The 19094-nt window shown below is 48.2% G+C and overlaps 1 protein-coding gene across 3 annotated transcripts in view; it reads left to right on the top strand.

The window, feature by feature from the left end:
- The window catches only part of PTPN3 (protein tyrosine phosphatase non-receptor type 3), a 108982-nt gene that overhangs the window by 65548 nt on the left and 24340 nt on the right, over positions 1-19094 (top strand). For all 3 annotated transcript variants that reach the window (XM_042964028.1, XM_042964030.1, XM_042964029.1), the window contains 6 exons: positions 1747-1881; positions 4698-4874; positions 13992-14178; positions 14381-14458; positions 15525-15581; positions 16611-16767. In XM_042964028.1, coding sequence (XP_042819962.1) covers positions 1747-1881; positions 4698-4874; positions 13992-14178; positions 14381-14458; positions 15525-15581; positions 16611-16767 — 791 coding nt within the window. The remainder of the gene's footprint in view (positions 1-1746; positions 1882-4697; positions 4875-13991; positions 14179-14380; positions 14459-15524; positions 15582-16610; positions 16768-19094) is intronic.

Raw genomic sequence — 19094 nt, 5'->3', positions numbered from 1 at the left:
CATTCTGTGTCCTCTGGGCCTCGTCATGTGTGCTCTCCAGCAGGGTAGTAGATGTCTCATGCAGAAGTTCAGGGCTCCGACCACCTAAGGCAGAAGCAGCCAGCCATCTTAAAGGCCAGGTCCAGAACTACACAGCTACTCTTGGTCAAAGCAGTCACAGGCCAGCCCATATTCAAGAGACCAGTCAAAGAAGAGCTGTAGCCATTTTTAATCTGCTACTGGGGGTCATTTGGGATATTGGTGGTTCATGGCACAGGTCATCAGTTCATTGCTGCTAAGACCAGCTTCAGTGCACTGCAGATTTCAGCCCTCACCATCTCCATTTTATAAATGAGGAAACTGAGGCATAAGGTTACATGATTTGCCCAACCCTAGGGATACATCTACATACTTGCGTGTTGGGCTCCCTGATAGAAGTTCCACATAGAAGAAACTTGTTCAGTATTTTGCAAGCTTAAGGGACAATGGAACATTTTTTTCCCCAAAGGGTATCTATTAATAACCTGTGACACATACTTTGGGGAACTACAACATCAAACCTTTGAATCATCTAGCTTGTCCTCTTGTTCTGAGGCAGCATTCTCAATCAGTGCTAATTTGCTCTCTGATATAGATTCTCCCAGTGATGTTGCTGTGAGTGTTTTGATCGGGGTAACAGCAGTATTTCTTCCTGTAAATTAGTACATTGACATTCTAGGGCATGTTTCGTGTTCTTTTGGGTTTTTTGTCCTGCCTGTTTTTTGTTATTGCTTGTTTGTTTGTTTGGCTTGTGAGTTTTAGGCTGCAAGGAAATGTGTGCAATTTTTTTTTTGGTGTTTTTTTTTTTTTTTTTTTTTGAGAAAAAGAACATGAGTGGGAGAGGGGCAGAGGCGGGGTGGAGGGAGGGGTGGGGGGAAAGAATCTTAAGCAGGCTCTACACCCAACACAGAGCTTGACACGGGGCTTGATCCCATGAGATCCATGAGATCCCATGACCATGAGTTCATGACCTGAGCCAGAATCACGAGTTGGATGCTTAACCAACTGAGCCACGCAGGTGCCCCTGGAATGTTTTAATAAGACATTAAAACACCACTGAAAATTTAGGAATAGCAGAACTGAGTTTCCTAGCTGACTTCAAACCCCATCCTTTCAAATAATTCATTCTCTGAGGGGTCTAGGTAGCTAAGATTTAAATTCTCTAGGTATAAGTAAACACAAAAGTTAGCTTCAGGGAGGCCCTTTCTTAGAACGTAGCATGGCATGTTCTTAGAACCTGCCGCTGTGAAAGCATTTTCTCAGGCCTTCTCTCAAAGAGTTATCTGTGATTTACAGCTAATGGCCTCTGCCAGCTTGCATGACGAAGAAACCTTCCTGGAAGGATGGTTGACGGTTGTATTCATGCCATTGTGAATGAAGTGAGATTTCCTTGGAGTTAACTTGAACTGCATTTCTGTGCTATCCTGATAGTTCCATAGTGGCATGGTTTGGTTATATTGTGGGACCAGCTTTGTTGCTTGCAGTAGTAAGGCTCAAGAAAATAGTTTCACCAGAAGAGAAGAGATAACCAGGAAGAGCCGGGACAGAACGGAACCGCTTTTGACCTGCGTACCTCTGACCCCTTGTAACCTTGGCTGGTGTCATCCCGGTGCTCACCAGCCGCCCACCGGGGAGGGGGAGCATGGTTAGACTATTTGCTTCATTTATGCCATGATTTCTTGTTGAACGCGTCTGTGTGGAAAGTGAACCTTGCTTCTGGTTTTTCAGGTCTGTAAATAACCAGTATTGCAAAAAGGTGATTGGAGGGATGGTGTGGAACCCAGCCATGCGGAGATCGTTATCAGTGGAGCACTTAGAAACCAAGAGCCTGCCTTCTCGGTCCCCTCCTATCACTCCTAACTGGTACGTGTTCGTTTTTTTTTTGCACCACCCACTTTCTCTCTCTTAAAAATTCAACTTCATACGTTTTCCCAATATAGGCATCCTGCAATCAGAGTTTATGTTTGTGTGCTTGCTTGGTGCAAAATTAACAGTTTACTGTTGTTGTGAAATATGCAAGCCTTACTAAACATTTTCCTTAGTGTATAATTCTGGGATGTTCTCTTTTAAAAACTTATTTGGGGTGGGGGGGGGCGCCTGGGTGGCTCAGTCAGTTAGGCGTCCGACTTCAGCTCAGATCATGATCTCACAGCTCCTGAGTTGGAGCCCCACATCAGGCTCTGTGTCGGGCTCTGTGCTGACAGCTCAGAGCCTGGAGCCTGCTTCGGATTCTGTGTCTCCCTGTCTCTCCCTGCCCCTCCCCTGCCAGTCTCTGTCTCTCAAAAATAAATAAACATTAAAAAAAATTTTTTTTAATTTTTTTTTTTTAACGTTTATTTGTTTTTGAGACAGAGAGAGACAGAACACGAACAGGGGAGGGGCAGAGAGAGAGGGAGACACAGAATCTGAAACAGGCTCCAGGCTCTGAGCTGTCAGCACAGAGCCCGACGCAGGGCTCGAACTCACGGACTGTGAGATCATGACCTGAGCCGAAGTCAGACGCGTAACCGACCGAGCCACCCAGGCGCCCCCAAAAAAATTTTTTTTTTAAATCTTATTTGGTCTGGGGGTGCCTGGGTGGCTTAGCCAGTTGAGTCTCCAACTTCAACTCAGATCATTATCTCACTTTCATGGGTTCGAGCCCCTGCATCAGGCTCTGTGCTGACAGCTCAGAGCCTGGGGCCTGCTTTGAATGCTGGGTCTCCCTGTCTCTCTCCCCTTCCCCCATTTATTCATTTAATAAATGAATAAACATTTATTAAATGAATAAAAATTTAAAAAAAATTTTTTTATTTGGTCTGAATTTGAGAACTACAGCCTCCTGAAATGCCCCTTTTGGGAGTACAGTACATGCTGGCATACTGATGTTCTGGGAAGTCCTGTGATAAGGAAGCATGCTGAGCTTTATTTAATCTGTTTTCCGTTGACATCGCACGAAATAAACTTTGGGAAAGCCTAGTAAAGGTATGCAATGTAGGATGCAGGATTCTGAAAAACAGTAGCTAATGCGCTTGGGGAAGTAGCCCACCGACTTTTTAATATGATGGCTTGAAAGGAAGGAAGTGGCAATTTGGCCAAGTGGGAATGGCACTGATTGTATAACTGTAGCACCCAGACTCAGATTTTGGCTCTTCTGTTAAATTATCAAGTTTCTTTACCTCTCTGGTCTCAGTCTCCCCATGTGTAAAAAGGTTGTAAAAATCACCACAAATGATGTAACAGTGTGCGGGTGCTTTGTAAGCGATTAAAAGAAATCAGATGGAATTAGTATCATTATTTTATTATAATGTTCCTGAGAGACATCAGCCCATTTTTGTGAATGCCTCCAAAATGACCAGGTATCATCAGCGGGAGAGGGAAACCCGGCCAGAGGCACTACCCCAGCTCCACGCTGGAATTAAGAGTATGGCTTTCTGTTCATTTCACAAAAGACAGGGTGGGCCTATAAGTTACCAAGGACGGATCTTCTAGGACTAGGGGAGATTCTAACCCGCACAAAACGGAGCTGCTGTGCAGGGTGGCTGGGTGAGGACCCTCCCCCGGGGGCCCAGTGCTCTAGCCAGAGATACTGATGGTATTTAGTGTTAGAAATCACAGTATGACTGAGTAGATTCGTTTCTTGGTTTCCCACGATTTAGGCACTTCATCCTAAAGTGGTAGATTTATGCTGTAAAGTAGCAGCTTTGTCTGCAAGCCTCTTAGGCACTGATGCCAGGGCCCCAGAGCAGAGGCCCAGGACAGCATCCAGGAGAACAGCGGGGTTTGATGTTGCCACACCCGTGGCCTGGAGCTCTTACTGCTATTTATAGGTCCCCTCCTGAGGAGTCACGAGCCTTTCTACCCTATTCTGGACACAGTATTATTGATTAGCAGAGCCCAGGGGGAATGGGAATAGTGGAGGAGGCCCTGACAGTCTCAAAGAGAAATGGCTCACAAAGAAGAAGGTGGAAAAACTGAGAGAAAATAAAACTTAGAAGGCTCAGCAGCCTGGGATCACCCACTGCAGGAGCCGATGCCCAGGTGCTTCCCCAGGCGTCCGGAGATCATTGCTTCATTTGGTTCATTCTCAGGAGCAGGTAGGTACAGCTGAGGCCCGGAGAGGTGTTGTGACTTGCCTGCAGCCACATAGCTAGCTACTGCTGCTAAGCCCACCTAACAGGGCATACAGGATATATTTTTAAAAGCAAACACTGCTTCTTGGATCAAGTGAAATTCACATGAAGGGATGTAGTTGAAATAAGGTTTCAGTTTTGCCAAAAACTGTACTTTGGCTTCTAAACCCTTTATTTATACTGGTGCTCAAATGACTCTGAAGAATTGATCAGTAGTCAGTATGGTGTGTTATCTGTGCATTGAGAGCTTGAGTCCTCCTGGAAGAATAGCTCCCTAAGTCAACACTCACCGCTTCCCAAAGGGCATAAACCGCTCTCATCTGCCTACGTATACAGTCAACGCTACCGTCTTGGGGGCTATACCACGGGGCTGAGAGTCTTGAGAACCCACATGGCCCTTGGTGGATTCTGGTGTAGTAGTGGGTTAACTGGTTCTTAATTTCCAACAGCGTTAGCCAAGGCATCCTTGGAAAGGTCAGGGCACAAAGCCAGATCGCCGATGTCTAACGAAGTTTTTAAGTGCAATTTGCTTTCGGGACTTTCACGCTCGGCCTCTCTCCCACGCAGGCGAAGTCCTCGGCTCCGGCACGAAATCCGGAAGCCACGGCACTCTTCCGCAGATAACCTTGCGAACGAGATGACGTACATTACCGAAACTGAAGATGTGTTTTACACGTACAAGGCCTCCCTGTCCCCGAAAGACAGTGATTCCGAGGTTTCTCAGAACCGGAGCCCTCACCGAGAGTAAGAAATGTGTTGTTCTCTTCTTTGTATCTGCTTGTTTTGGCTGTTGAGGAATTTGCTCAAGCCCAGATGGCCATTTAGGTCAAGGGCTAGAGCCTGCAGGCAACACCCTACGGTGCTCTCTGCCAGGATGACGGCATAAGTCAGACTGTCCGTTCCGCCACAGGACGACAAGCTGTGTGCCTGAGGTCTAGAGCTTGCACTCATTTTTGTCTGTGACAGAGACCTACTCTCCACATATGTGTTGCTCCCTTGAATAGTCTCTAGTTCGTGAGCAAAGCCCAGGTTAAATCAATTCACATTCCAGGGGCATAGATACGTTAACTGCTGGGGTATTTCTCTAGATTGCCAAAGTTTTACCACTGCAGGACTTCTAGATCACTGGAAATATGCTTACTTCTACCTGTCCACAGAAAGCCTTCTCAGACCCACAGCATGCCCTCAAGGTTTGCTTTTAGATGAATTGGGAGTATAAAGCAAAAACACGCATAGAACATCTCTGAAACTTTGTTAACTTTTGGTCAACAGTTTGCAGTAAGTTCCTTGTATGCCCCCATCTTCCTTTTTATAAATGTGACAAACTCCCTTCACATCTCAAGGCCAGGGGAAAATGTCTCTCCGAAAGCACTGGCTTGAGTTCTTTTATTATTCAATAAGGTATATCTAATTCACTAGTTCTCTTTTCATCTTGCTTACCAGGGAACTCAAAGCTCCATGTTAGGTTCAAGTGCACTGGCTTCCCTTAGCCCAGGTTTCCGATACAGCCCCTGTTTCTTTTCCTCCTTGCCTTATTCATGGGTCTTACTTTTTTCTCTCAATGAATTCACAGTTCTCCCATATCTATACATTTTAGAGTTAGCTCCCTCAAATTTTTTAAAGTAGACATGATCAAAAAGTGACATTTTAAGCTGAACGATGAGAGAACTGGAGCAACCATTAGGAAGTCACCCACAGGCACTGGGTGCTCATTCTGTTAAGTCCCATACTGTACCCGAACTATAGAAACATAATGCCTCCCTGAACAGCCCAGGATTAGCAAGAAGCCACTTCAGTTAATCTGTAAATTTTTACCACTCTAGCTGCTAGGCTTAAAGCATTAAACGCATCCTGATTGTATTCTAGACATCGGCAGGTGAATTGCAAATCTTGCTTCCCATTTATGTGTGAGGTTGTCACCTCTCTGTTGTCTCTGACCGCAGCAGACATGGTTGCCAGCTTATCTGTGTTCTTAACACCTCTGGTTAAATAATCCTCTGGTCGTTATTTCCTTGTGACCTGGGCTTAGATGATGCTTTTGCAGAAATGATCAGTATCTCTTGCCCCAACTTGCAGCTCCGTTGAAGTGACAGTGTGGAAGGGTATGAGTTCCTTCGTGGGACCCCATGGTTTTGCAAACCTAGATATACAAGGCAGGAATGCAGGCGTGCATGAATTGAGCCAATTTGATTCTGCGATGGGCTTCTGTGGCTTTGGGGAAGGTGAAAGAGCGTTTAGGAAATGCACCGAGGGCTCCAGAAAGCTCAGTCACACTCCCCATGTCAGCCCTTCCTCTTGTGGTATGTAGTCCCATCATGGCGCTGGGCAGTATCTCGACTTCCCCTGGCCAGTGCAGTAGCCGCTAGTCACGTGTGCCTATTCAGATTCAAAGTACTTAACATTTAAATGCCCTCTTCAGTCATCCAAGCCTCATTTCAAGTGCTGAAGAGCCCCATGTAGGTAATGACTACCATGCTGGACAGCGCAGATAGAGCATTTCCATCATCACAGACAGTGCTATTGACAGTACTTACCAGTGCGGGCTAGGAGACGGATTGTGTCTGGTGGGGTGTGCGTATTTTAAAGGGCTGCGTGCATGGCTGAGTGCAGCAACGTAACTTCTGTGCCTTTTGCTGCTCATTGAGGGGACATCAAGGGGAATTAGACAAGTCTTTGCGTTAAGGGGCCTCCAGTCCAGTTGGGCAGATAGCACACAGTCAGCTTTCCTCCTTGCATCTTCTGCCACTTTCGTAAAAGGAAAGAGTTTGGGGAACGGTCTGAGGTCCCATGTCAGGTTTTCCTCCTGTGGTCTGCCACCACATCATGGAATCATGCAGCAGCTAGACCCTCACAGTCCAACACAGGAGCCACAATCCACGTAGGGCCATTTAAATGTATGTTTTTTTTAAGTTAGATTCAGAATTCACTTCCTTGAGTCCCGTTTGACTCAAGTAATTTTGGGCCCTGCACACCCCTAAACACTGCACATCAATTCTGAAACTCTTGCATGAGACCTCGTAAGGTGGGTCGTCCTGGGGCACTTTTTCGCTGCAGCTGAATGTTGAACGTAGTGGATAGCGACTCCAAGGCAGCCTTCCTTGTCGCGGCTTTGCACCAACAGACGTCTCCCAGAGTCAGGTTAGCGGCCGGGCGTTGTGAGTGGGGTAAGCAGTTGAAAAATGGCCGCCCCTACCGGACCGCTTCCTGCTGGCAGAGCCAGCTGCACCCTCCCCAGGAGTCTGGGGTCCCCCACTGTCCAAGGCAAGCAGGAAAAGCCGGTCTGTACTTGGTGGGGGGGGGGTATCCCTATTGTAGTTGAGTTTCTGCAATGTGTCGAAGAAACGTGTGGCATGTTTTATACAGCCCGTTTGTGTTAAGAGGCAAAAAGGAGTGTTCCGTCAGAGAAATTGGATGAATAACATCACAGGCGGTAAGTACGGAGGGTTCCTTGTAGAAAGGAGAAGTAAGCGTAACATTCTGTACCCATGTAAACAAGAAGAAGAAAGAGAAGGGAAGAAAAAGAGCAGATAGACTTTGGCTCTAAACCCAGGGTGGTGCGGCTCAGGCTCTCCGCACGTTATCTTAGTGGGTGAGTCACTCTCCGGGTTGTTCCGTATTTATAGCAGCACAGCAAAGTTGATGATTATAGTTATGAATCCTTGGCAGTTTGCTTTGTGCCCGAGTCGGCTGTAGTCTTTTGTTAACTCCCAGGTTTCTCTCGGCCATTCCGTGTCCCTTTGCTTGCTTCAGAGTGAAGGCCAAAATCTGCAGCAAAGGAAGTTTCCTTCTTGGCAAAAACAAAAAACGAAACAACAACTTACCATTCCCTACCACCCAGAAAATGTGGGAGGGGAATCTCCCTAAAGGAAAAGTGACTTTGCAAAGCAGAGATTAAAAACAACTTCTGCAGGGGCGCTTGGGCGGCCCAGTCGGTGAAGCGCCCACCTTTGGCTCAGGTCATGATCTCATGCTTCATGAGTCTGAGCCCCGTGTCGGGCTCTGTGCCGACAGCTCAGAGCCTGGAGTGTGTTTCAGATTCTGTGTCCCTCTCTCTCTGCCCCTCCCCCCAAAAGATAAATAAAAAACATTTAAAGATTTAAAAAAAAACAACTTCCGGGGGTGCCTGGGGGGCTCAGTTGGTTGAGCGTACCACTTCGGCTCAGGTCATGGTCTCAGGGTTCACGAGTTCGAGTCCCACATTGGGCTCTGTGCAGACAGTGAGGAGTCTGCTTCAGATAATCTGTCCCCCTCTATCTCTGTACCTCCCCCCCCCAAAAAAAATAAACATTTGAGACACCTGAGTGGCTCAGTCAGTTGAGTGTCCAACTTTGGCTCAGGTCATAATCTCACGGTCAGTGAGTTCGAGCCCTACATCGGGCTCTGTGCCAACAGCTCAGAGCCTGGAGCCTGCTTCAGATTCTTTGTTTCCCTCTCTCTTCCCCCCATTCTCTGCTCATACTCTGTCTCTCTCTCTCAAAAAATAAATAAACAAACAAACAAACATTAAAAAAATCAATAAGCATTTAAAACCACAAAGACAACAACAACTTCTGTGCCCTGAGTGGGACTTCAGAAATGCCTCTCTGCAACCACATCGGCAGTGCAGAATGCCGTCCGCCCTGTCACCCAGTCGCCCCGTTGGGGATGGGGAGCCCTCCTGCAGTGTGGCAGCCTGTTCTGGTGTTGGACAGCCCAGTTGTCCAGACTGTGTGGGAAGTGTCCTTGATGCTGACCCAGCATGAGCAGGGCCGTCCACAGATCCCTGCCTGGAGCTCTCATTTCTGATTCTACCCGATAACCCCATCTACTCTCCTTTACACGAAACGACTCCAGTTCTGTCAGCCCCTCTCCACCCCTCGGCCTGCTAGTCACTGTTCCCTGAGCACATCAGTCCTACACTGGCCAGTGGCACACAGATCTGTGTACATCTGAGGGTCTCTGTCAGAGGAGGCCAGCCAGCGACAGGACTGCATCAGCAGTTTTGTGTCTGTTTTCTCTGCACGTTGCCTGTCCTTCACCTGGCGTCTGTCCACATGCATGTAGACGTATGACTGATACTTGAAGCCCCAAGGGACCCCAATCTCCACTCATCGTCTCCCTGTCCAACCTGTGGCTCCTCCTGTGTCTTGGTGAAAGCGGCCACATTTGCACCCTATTTGCACCCATTAGAAACTTCCACCATCCTGGACTCCTTCTCTTCCACCGTCCTCAGCTAGGCTCTCCCCTTGTTGGTCTTCCTCCCGAACATCTCTTGAATCGGATCCCTCCGCCATCCCACTGCACGCCTGTGTCAGCCACCGTCGTCTGTCACAGAGACTGTTGCGAAACCACCCTAAGTGTCCTCCTGACTTTGGTCTGTCCTCCTCCCAAACCATCTTTCGCAAGGCTGAGAGCCTTATTTTTGTGAAATCTGTGCCCCAGCACGTCACTCCCCTTTGCTTTTTCAGAATCTCATGCCTCTGCATGTGCTGCTGTCCTGTCTCTTTTGTCGTTAGTAGTGTTTGGCCTAGACCCCCTTCTGCTTCCCCCCCTGGCTACCTGTTCAGACCCTTCCTAATTCATCTTTCGAACTCCAGGCACAGTTCCCTCTCCTCTGTGAAGGCTCTCCTGGCCTCCCACCATACCCCAGATGCCTGAGCGTCGCCATTGCAACACAATGATATTACTTGATTATTTTTATGCTTTTATGTCTTCTCCTTGACTAGACAGTGAGCTCTTTGAGGGTAGAGGGATAGTGCCCTGCTGACCTCTCCTTCCCCCACAGATCTGGCACAGTGCTTGAGACTTACTACCTATTCCGTGACTGTTTGCGAGGTTGGACAGACGGTTACATGCAAGCCCCAACGTTGTCACAGGGGGATGCCCCCTCTGCCACCTCCACGTGAGGTGCCCATATCCTCTGAACAGCATCACACGGCGTCTGTGTTAAAGAAGAAATCAAACGGATTGACTTGGCCGAGTTTGGGTTAACTGTCATCCGTGAGCACAGCCGTGTGGTTGAGGCTACTGCAGGGCCAGGGCCTCTGGCAGGAAACTCTCATCAGAGAACGCAAGCATGAATTAGCTGAATTTTAACAAGTGCTTTCTTGCCTTTGAGATGTCTTAGTATCTGAGGGGGCAGCCTGAGGTGGGGGACAGACGCATGACCCATGATTTCATTAGTGAAGACATGCAGAGCCCAGAAGGGAACACGTCTGCACCAGAGTCCCTGAGCCACTTCAGCAGTTTCTTCAGTTTAGTTTTGATCTTGGGCCCTTGGCTTTTATTACAGAGATAAGAGTATCGTGTGAAGAATGTCTCTATATCATAAAAACCCACACTTGAAAAGAGGACTCCATTTGTTATTCGGTGAATCTGATGTAAAGATAAAATCCATGTGGACAGTTTCTCCGGGAATTTTATTCAAAGGACACATTGCATTCTTCTAGCCCTGCATAACTCCCCTTTTGGCCACAGCTCAGGAACATCAGCATCTCCTGAGAGCTTGCCGGACATGCGGACCTCAGGCCCACCCCAGGCCTGCTGAATCAGTCTGCATTTTAACAAGATCCTCAGGGGACTCCTGTGAATGTGCTATTCTCAGCAGCTCTGAGCTCGCAGAAGCTGAGAACTGTGTAGCCCATCTCTTCACCTCTGCTCCCAGGTGACTGGGTGAAATCTGTGCTCTTCTAGAGTAATTCAGTCAGTCCCGGGTACTTGAGTAAGGTGGTTTTCTTCTTTGTTCACTCAGCGTCTTACCTGAGCACTCGCATGCCCGGCTGAGTGTTACATGCACTAGGAGAGGAAGAGAAAGAGGACGAAGGTCTCTCGCAACCTCAGGAAGCTCCTAGACTCCAGAGAGAAACACGACACCAAATGGCCCCTGTTCTGTCCCACCCCCGTAGAGACACCACCTCACTGGTAGCTCAGTTAGAGCTGGGAAACCCTCCATGGAGCACCACTTCGCTTGCTTTAACAGGCTTAGGGTGGACGCCCTTGTCCTTTTGTAGGGTTTAGGGAAGAGCGGTATACAGGCATCACACGGGAGTCTTCCGTGGGCAGTTTTAATTTTTTTAATATCGCTTCTCTTCTGACAAGTGAATTCTGGCATGGCTTTTGTTTCTGATACCTGTTGTTGGCATTTACAGTTTTGAAGCTTCTGGTTCCTGAGGGTGAATACCCTTTGGTCTGCCTGTCAGCCAGTCTGTCCCTGTCCCCTCTCTCCCCAGGGAGCCGAAGGTGGTCCGTCCCTCCCAGGCTGCTCTGGCTTCCAGACAACAGTGGCAGTCTCCTCTGTGTCCCCCCTCCTCTGACAAGTGCCCCCTTCCTGCCTCAGGGACAGACCTCTTCTGTTCCCTCCCTCCCCAGTTATTGGCCTCGTCAGCCCACACTGTCGTCTTGCTTTGGCTCATCCTACCCCTTTCTTCACTCCTTTCCCTGGAACCCAGGTCCTACTCCCCCCACCCCCTGCAGCTCCCCTCATCCCTCCTCATCCACTGGGCTCTCCCTCAGTAGCACCTCACATCCTGCCCCAAGGAGGGAGGAAGCCCGCTTGGTTTGGCATCTTCGCTCGTGGCTTCCGTGTGCTGTATCCAGCTGCCACCTTCTCATTACTTCTCGTTTGATGTCCTCCTCACCATCTGTCTGTCCATCCTCCACGCTGAGCAGAACGTTACAGCAGCCTACAGGGAACGTCTGTACATAGTTGATCAGCCAAAAAAAATTGTCATATGTTTAATAAATTGCTCTCTAAAAGTAACCTCCATCCCTACTTAGAAAATAGGATTGGGCACATAATGACTTTGAATATATTATTTTTAGCACTGTGGGCTGTGTTAGGTAGACGGTTACATTTTATACTGAAAAAGAAAAATACTTTAAAACTTTATATGATGCAAGCCACACATTCAAAATGTAGAAATTAAATATAATGAATATAAAATTAGAATTTTACTGAAATTAGTCTGTTCTCTTCTGCTCTGTCACCTGGCTCTTCTGGTTTTTTGTTTATATGCCCTTCACCCTTTCTGTCACTGTCACCCTCTAGAGAGCCTTCCAAACATTTGAAGAGTGTATGCTATTTGCAACTTCATATTAAGGGTTCAGCTCCACCCCTAGAACTGGAAATAGTGTTTCCTAAACCGGGTTTGGCTCGATTTTTGTCTGGCAGCTGCCAAGCAGTTGCGATTCTTGCCACTAGGGGGTGCTCTTGTAAATGTTAAACTGGCTGAGTTACCCTACTTGGGGGGAACTTTTTTTTTTTTTTTAGTTTTAATTAAAGTCTCTTTCATTTCAGTCTGAAAATCTACCACTGGTATACAGCTTCACTTCCAAAATATCCTGTGTCTGAGATGCCTTGCCATCCATAGCACCCTTCCCTCACCCAGCAACTCGAAAGCCATAAGGCCAAACTCTTCGCTTGCATATAGCTGTTATTTCTGTCACTGAATTTTTATATTCACATAAGTTGAGATGGTGAAGTATTGTGTGACTATGACACAGATTTTAAATTTAAAGTAAGATCATTTGAACTTGCTAGGGAACAGAGGAGCCCTGATTTAATGAAAAATCCATAGACAAGGGTTTAAGAGAAAATTTTAGTGAGAGACAGCAGGAACTGTCTTTTGTGTACTATGTGTCACTGAATGCCTCGTCTCCTCACCTCTCTCATGACTTAAATCTGTATGAGGTTAGAATGTGGCAGAGTCTGTAGAAGGTAAGGAAAACCCTACGTTCTGTAGGCATTTTAAGGCATCTCTCGCTAGGCACGTGGCTCTGCAGGGGGATAGTGTGGGTGTGCATGATGCAGAGAAGTCAAGTGTCCTACACGTCAAGTGACGGCTGAGATGGTTTCTCCCTGTGGCCCTGTGAGCTTAGAGAGGTAAGGGGGGTGGGGAAGGAGTCTTAAGAGCAGACGTGGCATGGCCTGGAGGAGAAAGAGATGCTCGGGGACCCAGGTCCACCAGCTTCTGTATGTTAAGTGAGGGGGAAGCTGTGTGTCCATGGGCAAGTCAGTCAGCTGTCTAGACCAGTTCCTTCATCCGTGAAATGGGAGTTGGACCAGAGGACTGCAGAGGTCTGTTTGATTCTAGTAGTCTATAATTCTCTAAGACAGCACTTCCAGGAGATCTTCCTGTGATAATAGAAATGCTCTGTAACTGTGTTGTCCAAAACGGGAGCCACCAGCCACATGTGGCTCTTGAGCATTTTTGAGATGTGACTGATACAACCAAGGAACTTCCAGATCTTCATTGAAATTTGAAGAGCTGCAGGTGACTAGTGGCTACCATATGGGGCAGTGTGGCTCTAAGATGAGGGAGGACGTTGATTGGAGAAAAAAAAAAGAAGGATAATATCATTGGAGACAATTAATGGAGGTCACAGGCAAATAATGAAGACTAGGATTAATATAAATGGTCTTGAATGTGCAATGTTAGTCCCATTTTTGGGGGGTAGCCAAGAGTCCTACTGAAGCAGAGCTAACAGCAGGAATGAGATGGAAGGAGAAAGCTTTCAGAAGGAATGGAGACATGCGTCTGAGTGAGCTCCGGTAATTAAACCACCAGGGTAGCCAGGCATGTTTCCCTGTCACCTTCTAACGCAGCTGGGAAGGGAGCTGAGTTTTCAGCAGCTCCTGGGTCCTCCCTCCCCTCCTGCCCTTTATCCCCAAAACTAAAGGTGATGACATTTAGGCCAGATGAGGGCAAGGGCAGCCAGTGGACCCCAGGTGGGTCAGAGCCCTGGGGTTGACCTTTGGAGCTCTTCTGAGTGTGCAGGAACTCATGACAGCCCTGGGATGCCAGGCCTCCACAGCCAGTAATGCTTGCTCTGCTACAATGTTAATCCAGTTATTAAGATATCTCCTCCTTCCCCATGATGAAGGAGTCTGTCCGAGAACAATCCAGCACAAAGCTGCCTGACCCAGAAGTCATCCAGTTCTGTATCTCCATCTTCAAATGCTCCGGGCTCCTGCTCAACAGATGGCGTCGATCAGCAGTTCATAGAGGCCTTCCACAGGGTGACCAAAGGGGGCTCCACCGAGGACTCCAGCCAGTACTACTGTGACAAGGTGGGTGAGCTTGGGTCCTGTGACCAACCAGGATTCCCTGTGCCGTAAGGCACGTCACGGGCAGTTTAAGTAGTTAGAACTAAAAGAAGATATCTCCTCACGTCAGGGGCAGTTTAAGTAGTTAGAACTAAAAGAAGATATCTCCTCACCACCAGCTGGAGAGAGAAGTAACATAGTTGATCATTTTTGCAACGTTTTCCAGAATGATAATGGTGATGGCTACTTAGTTTTGATCCGCATCACGCCAGACGAAGATGGAAAATTTGGATTTAATCTTAAGGTATGTCGTGTGTCTTTATAAGGAAGTTGTATGCTCTGGAGCAGTCTTTAGGTGGCTTTTAAACTTCCCCCAGGGGTGTGCTGCGTGCCTCAGTCTAATCTAAGGAAACTAGGGAGTTTTCTAATATGGCCCCAGAGCTGCCTGACACCAAGGACCTACTGTGTTCTTGGTGTTTGCTGTGCACTTCTTTATATCACCTGATAGCGTTCTTCTCATCGGGGAAATTGGTATTTTTGAACCCATCTTATAAATGCGTATACCAAAGCTCGGAGATGACACACGGTCAGCAAGCAGACCTGCCTCCAGAAGAGGGGTTTTTCGGGGAGCCTGTCGGCATCACTGAAGCCAGTGAGAGAACAGTTCAAGTTGGAGGGACATTTACAGGGCCTTTCCCCATCTCTGCCTGCTTTTAGGCCGGGTCTGCAAACTGTGGCCCACGAGCCACATCCCATCTGTTTTTGCAAATAAAGTGTCATTGGAACACGGACACACCCATTCATTTACGAACGGTTTGCAGCTACTTTGGCACTCGGGCAGAGCTGAACACTTGCGACAGAGGCCTCTCTCCCAGACCTAAAATATGTCCCCTCTGGCCCTTGGCAAAGCTGACTAACCCCTGCTCTAGAGCAGAATGAGGGCAGGTGGTCCCTGCTGCCCAAGCCCCAGCTGCCACCAGGCACTCCCCTTCCTGTACCCCAGCACCCTGCTGAGGCCCTGCCCTCACAGCCTGTGACTGTCTCTACAGCTTTTCTCTGCTACACGGAAAGCTCCCTTTCCAACAGCACTTCAAGGCTGTGCGTGCAGAGCCCTCTGGGGACGTTTGCATTTTTTAAAAGGAAGCACACCTGAGCGCATCTTTAGTTCGTGATGGTAGTGAGAGGCTTCTGAGCAGGCTTCTGGTTACCCCACTAGACCCCGAGGGGTTAGGAACCTTGTGTGCTGAAAGAGTGCCCTGGGATTAGAATAGGTTAAAGTGAAGTATGAGCCCCTCTTGTGTCTGCAAGTCTTTGTTGGTATGAGCTATTCAAGTGTTGTTGTTGTTGTTTTTAATTTAACACGTTTATAGGGAGGAGTGGATCAAAAGATGCCTCTTGTGGTTTCAAGGATAAACCCAGAGTCACCTGTAAGTTAACACATTTCATTATTTCCTACATGTTTTTTTCCGTTGAATCTAACATTTCTGTTTCTGTGTCCTGCTTCTTTACCAGCAACAAAGAGTGTGTGTAAATGCATGCATAGAGATGGAAAGAAAGAACGGAATCCATGTTTTTTTTCCCAGAACTTTGCTGGTCAGTGTAGCACCAGCATTACCTGGGAGCTCATTAGAAATGCAGGATCTCAGGCCCTACCCCAGACCTCCTAAACCAGAATCTGCATTTTTACCGAGATCTCTGGGTGATCGGTGTGCTCATTCAAATGTAGCAGTACTCTCAAGAAAAGGAAACTGAGGCACAGAGTTTGCTGTTCTGCTCACTCTGGGCACATGGACCCACCATCCCACCACCACCACTACTCTGCCCTCTGCCTTCTGTCTAGGCTTCCTCGGGAGAGCATTTGCTTTTTTTCTAGAACAGGGTGCACCAAAGAGTCGCTGTGTCTCCTAAGAAAGTACCGGTTTGGAAGTTTTACTCTTAAGTGGTCCTTAAGCCTGTAGTTTACTTTTTCTTGCTATCATGGCCTCTTTGAATTTAGAGGGTCTCCATTCCTACACTAGTCCGTGTGCTGCTTCTCTGCGTGCTAGTTTCTGCCTTTGGTGTTACACTGTTTCTCCGATGCAAGATAGACCAATACTTTCAACTGACAGATCATCTTCTAACAGCACATCAAGAAAACAAAAGATCAGGAGCCTCACAGTACGTTACAGTACTTAAGTGAAGGTTGGCTACCAGGGAGAAAGGGCTTCAGTAATTGCCGTAGCCTTATTCTGAAAATGCTGCATAGCTTATGTCGTGACGAGCATCTTTTTCAAATCCCACAGCCAGCGACCATGTCAGCCTAGTAGTGGATATAAACATAGTTTTATAGTTTCTTCCCCAAAGGAGAAAAGAACTTGAACGTGGTCTTAAGTGTTTGGGCTCCGAGAGCATCCGCGTTCTACCCTTGAGGATTGTGTTATGGTAACTGAAGAAACTCGCTTTTCCTCTCCACCCAGGCGGACACCTGCATTCCTAAGCTGAACGAAGGGGATCAAATTGTGTTAATCAATGGCCGGGACATCTCAGAACACACCCATGACCAAGTGGTGATGTTCATCAAAGCCAGCCGGGAGTCCCACACACGGGAGCTGGCCCTGGTGATCAGGAGGAAAGGTAACTGCCACCACAGGAGAGGAACCTCAGGGCCTTCGCAAAGTAGGGCCCTCTCGGACCCATTTTGTGGTTTTGAAAATGTTGAGCCTAGGGCGCCTGGGTGGCTCAGTCAGTTAAGCGTCCGACTTCGGCTCAGGTCATGATCTCGTGGTTTGTGAGTTCAAGCCCCGCGTCGGGCTCTGTGCTGACAGCTCAGATCCTGGAGCCTGTTTCAGATTCTGTGTCTCCCTCTGTCTCTCTGACCCTCCCCTGTTCATGCTCTGTCTCTCTCTGTCTCAAAAATAAATAAACGTTAAAAAAAATTTTTTTTTTTTTTTTAAAAAAGAAAACGTTGAGCCTTGTAGCCAACATGGGAAAATCAAGAACCAGGATGTGGGACTTCTCACTTGAGAAATGTGAAGCTCTGCCCACGCGGGGCCCAGCCCCTCCTGGCCAGTCCTCTGGAGGTAGGTGGGACCTACCCACCCCCTCAGTGCAGGACCTGAGCCCTGATTTCTTCCAGGCTGGCTCCCCCACATCCTGCACCTCTCTTTGTTGCCTGTACCCTCCCCCCCCCGGCCCGCCAGATGTTTGCATTTGGGGTCAGGGAGCAAAGGGTCAGGTTCTGTTTAGGTCAGTAAAGTAGAGTCAGCCAGGAGCTTGGCTGTCTCAGAGTGATCCTACCTCGACCTCTCCTGGGTTGAGGGACCTTCTTACCCAGTCTGTGCCTCAGTTCCCTCTGATGTAAAATAAGGGTGACAATAAATCACTCCATCACAGGGTTCTTTTGAAGATGAAATGCTTATCCTTGGAAAGCAACAGGATGCTTCCTGATGCCTGGTAGGCGCTTGAAGGATGGCCTCTATTGAATACCGTTGTTGTTGTTGTTGTTGTTGTTGTTGTTGTTGTTGTTGTTGTTGTTGTTAAACAGTAAGCCGAGTCCTTGAATCCTTCTGCCCAGTTCTAAAATGCTGAAGGTGAATGGAGTGTGTGACTCGAAGCCCTGGCCGCACACCTGTGTTCGGCAGCACAGGTGTAGGCACGGCCCTAGACCCCCGCACACCTGCTTTCCCTCTGTTCCCTTACATCTCCAAGCCCAGAGCTGTGCCCTGCCAGCTCTCATCCCTCCTCCTCTGGGAGGCCTTACCAGATCACTCCAGATCCCTCCCCGCCGCCCCCCCACAACCGCCCCATCCCCACTGAACCCCGATGCCACGCCCAGCCGCAGCAGGTGTTCAGGAGTGATAGTAGCTGATGTCTGTGCCACACCAGCAAAGGGCCTCGCACTGTGTAAACTGCTTTACATAACACTTTTGTAGGGTCTGTATGACATCTCCAAGTGAGGGAATGAGGAAACCTCGTCCAGAGAGGTTAAGTTGCCCCTCGGCCCATGACTGTGAAGGCTGCATGACGGGAAACCAAGGTATCCAGTGATTGGGGGTAGGCCTTCTCACACGATGCCCCGGGGCATGCTGGCCACCACAGGGGGCAGCACTTCAGTACTCTGGCCAGCCGGGGAGGGGAATCCTCCACCAGCCAGGTTTGAGAAGCTGGCACTGGTTTGAGAGGCAGAAGATGGATGTTTGTAGACTCTTAGAGAGTGGCAGTGCCACTGGTTGGCACTCTTGATTTCAGCTCAGGCCATGATCTCGAGGTTCGTGAGTTCAAGCCCCACATCAGGCTCCATGCTGACTGTGCAGAGCCTGCTTGGAATTCTCTCTCTCTCCCTCTCTCTCTCTGCCCCTCCCCTGCTCGTGTTCTGTCTCTCTCTCTCTCTCTCCCTGTCTCTTTCTTGCTCTCTCTCAAATAAAACTAAACATAGAAGTAAAAATGAATTGATGAAAGAAAAATAAACAGCACAGGGAGTAGACCAAACAAATCACATCCTCACAAAACAGCAGAAGAGCTACGCTTCCCTGGTCTGTGAAAAGAATGTGGTCTTTTGGATCAGAGAGATGTGGACTGACTGGATTCCTTTATGTCCTCCTGCCTCTGCCTGCCCCGAAGAGTCTGACACTTTGGACACTTTGGACAACTTCTTTAACCTGATGGTCGATTTCCTCATCTGTAAAATGGGGACCGTGGCAGCTGGTTCAGCATTCGGTTCGACTATGTGGGCAAATGCAGACGTTGTTTTCCTTCTCCTTTCTTATTGTCCTGAAGGCAATGGGGAGCCACTGAAGGCTTTTGAGTAAGGGAGTGACTTCCTTGGGTGGAAAGGGAAAATTCAAAGATGATCCCAAAGTTTCCATTTTGGGAGATCAGAGAAGAAAGTGGCGATGGACAGGAGGAGGCATGTGAGAGTGGACAGGAAGTTAGTGTGGGGGGTAGGGTTGGGAGGGGACTTG

The sequence above is a fragment of the Panthera tigris genome, chromosome D4 (genome assembly GCF_018350195.1).
Source record: "Panthera tigris isolate Pti1 chromosome D4, P.tigris_Pti1_mat1.1, whole genome shotgun sequence".
Lineage (NCBI taxonomy): Eukaryota > Metazoa > Chordata > Mammalia > Carnivora > Felidae > Panthera > Panthera tigris.
This window is presented reverse-complemented; position numbering and strand designations above follow the sequence as displayed.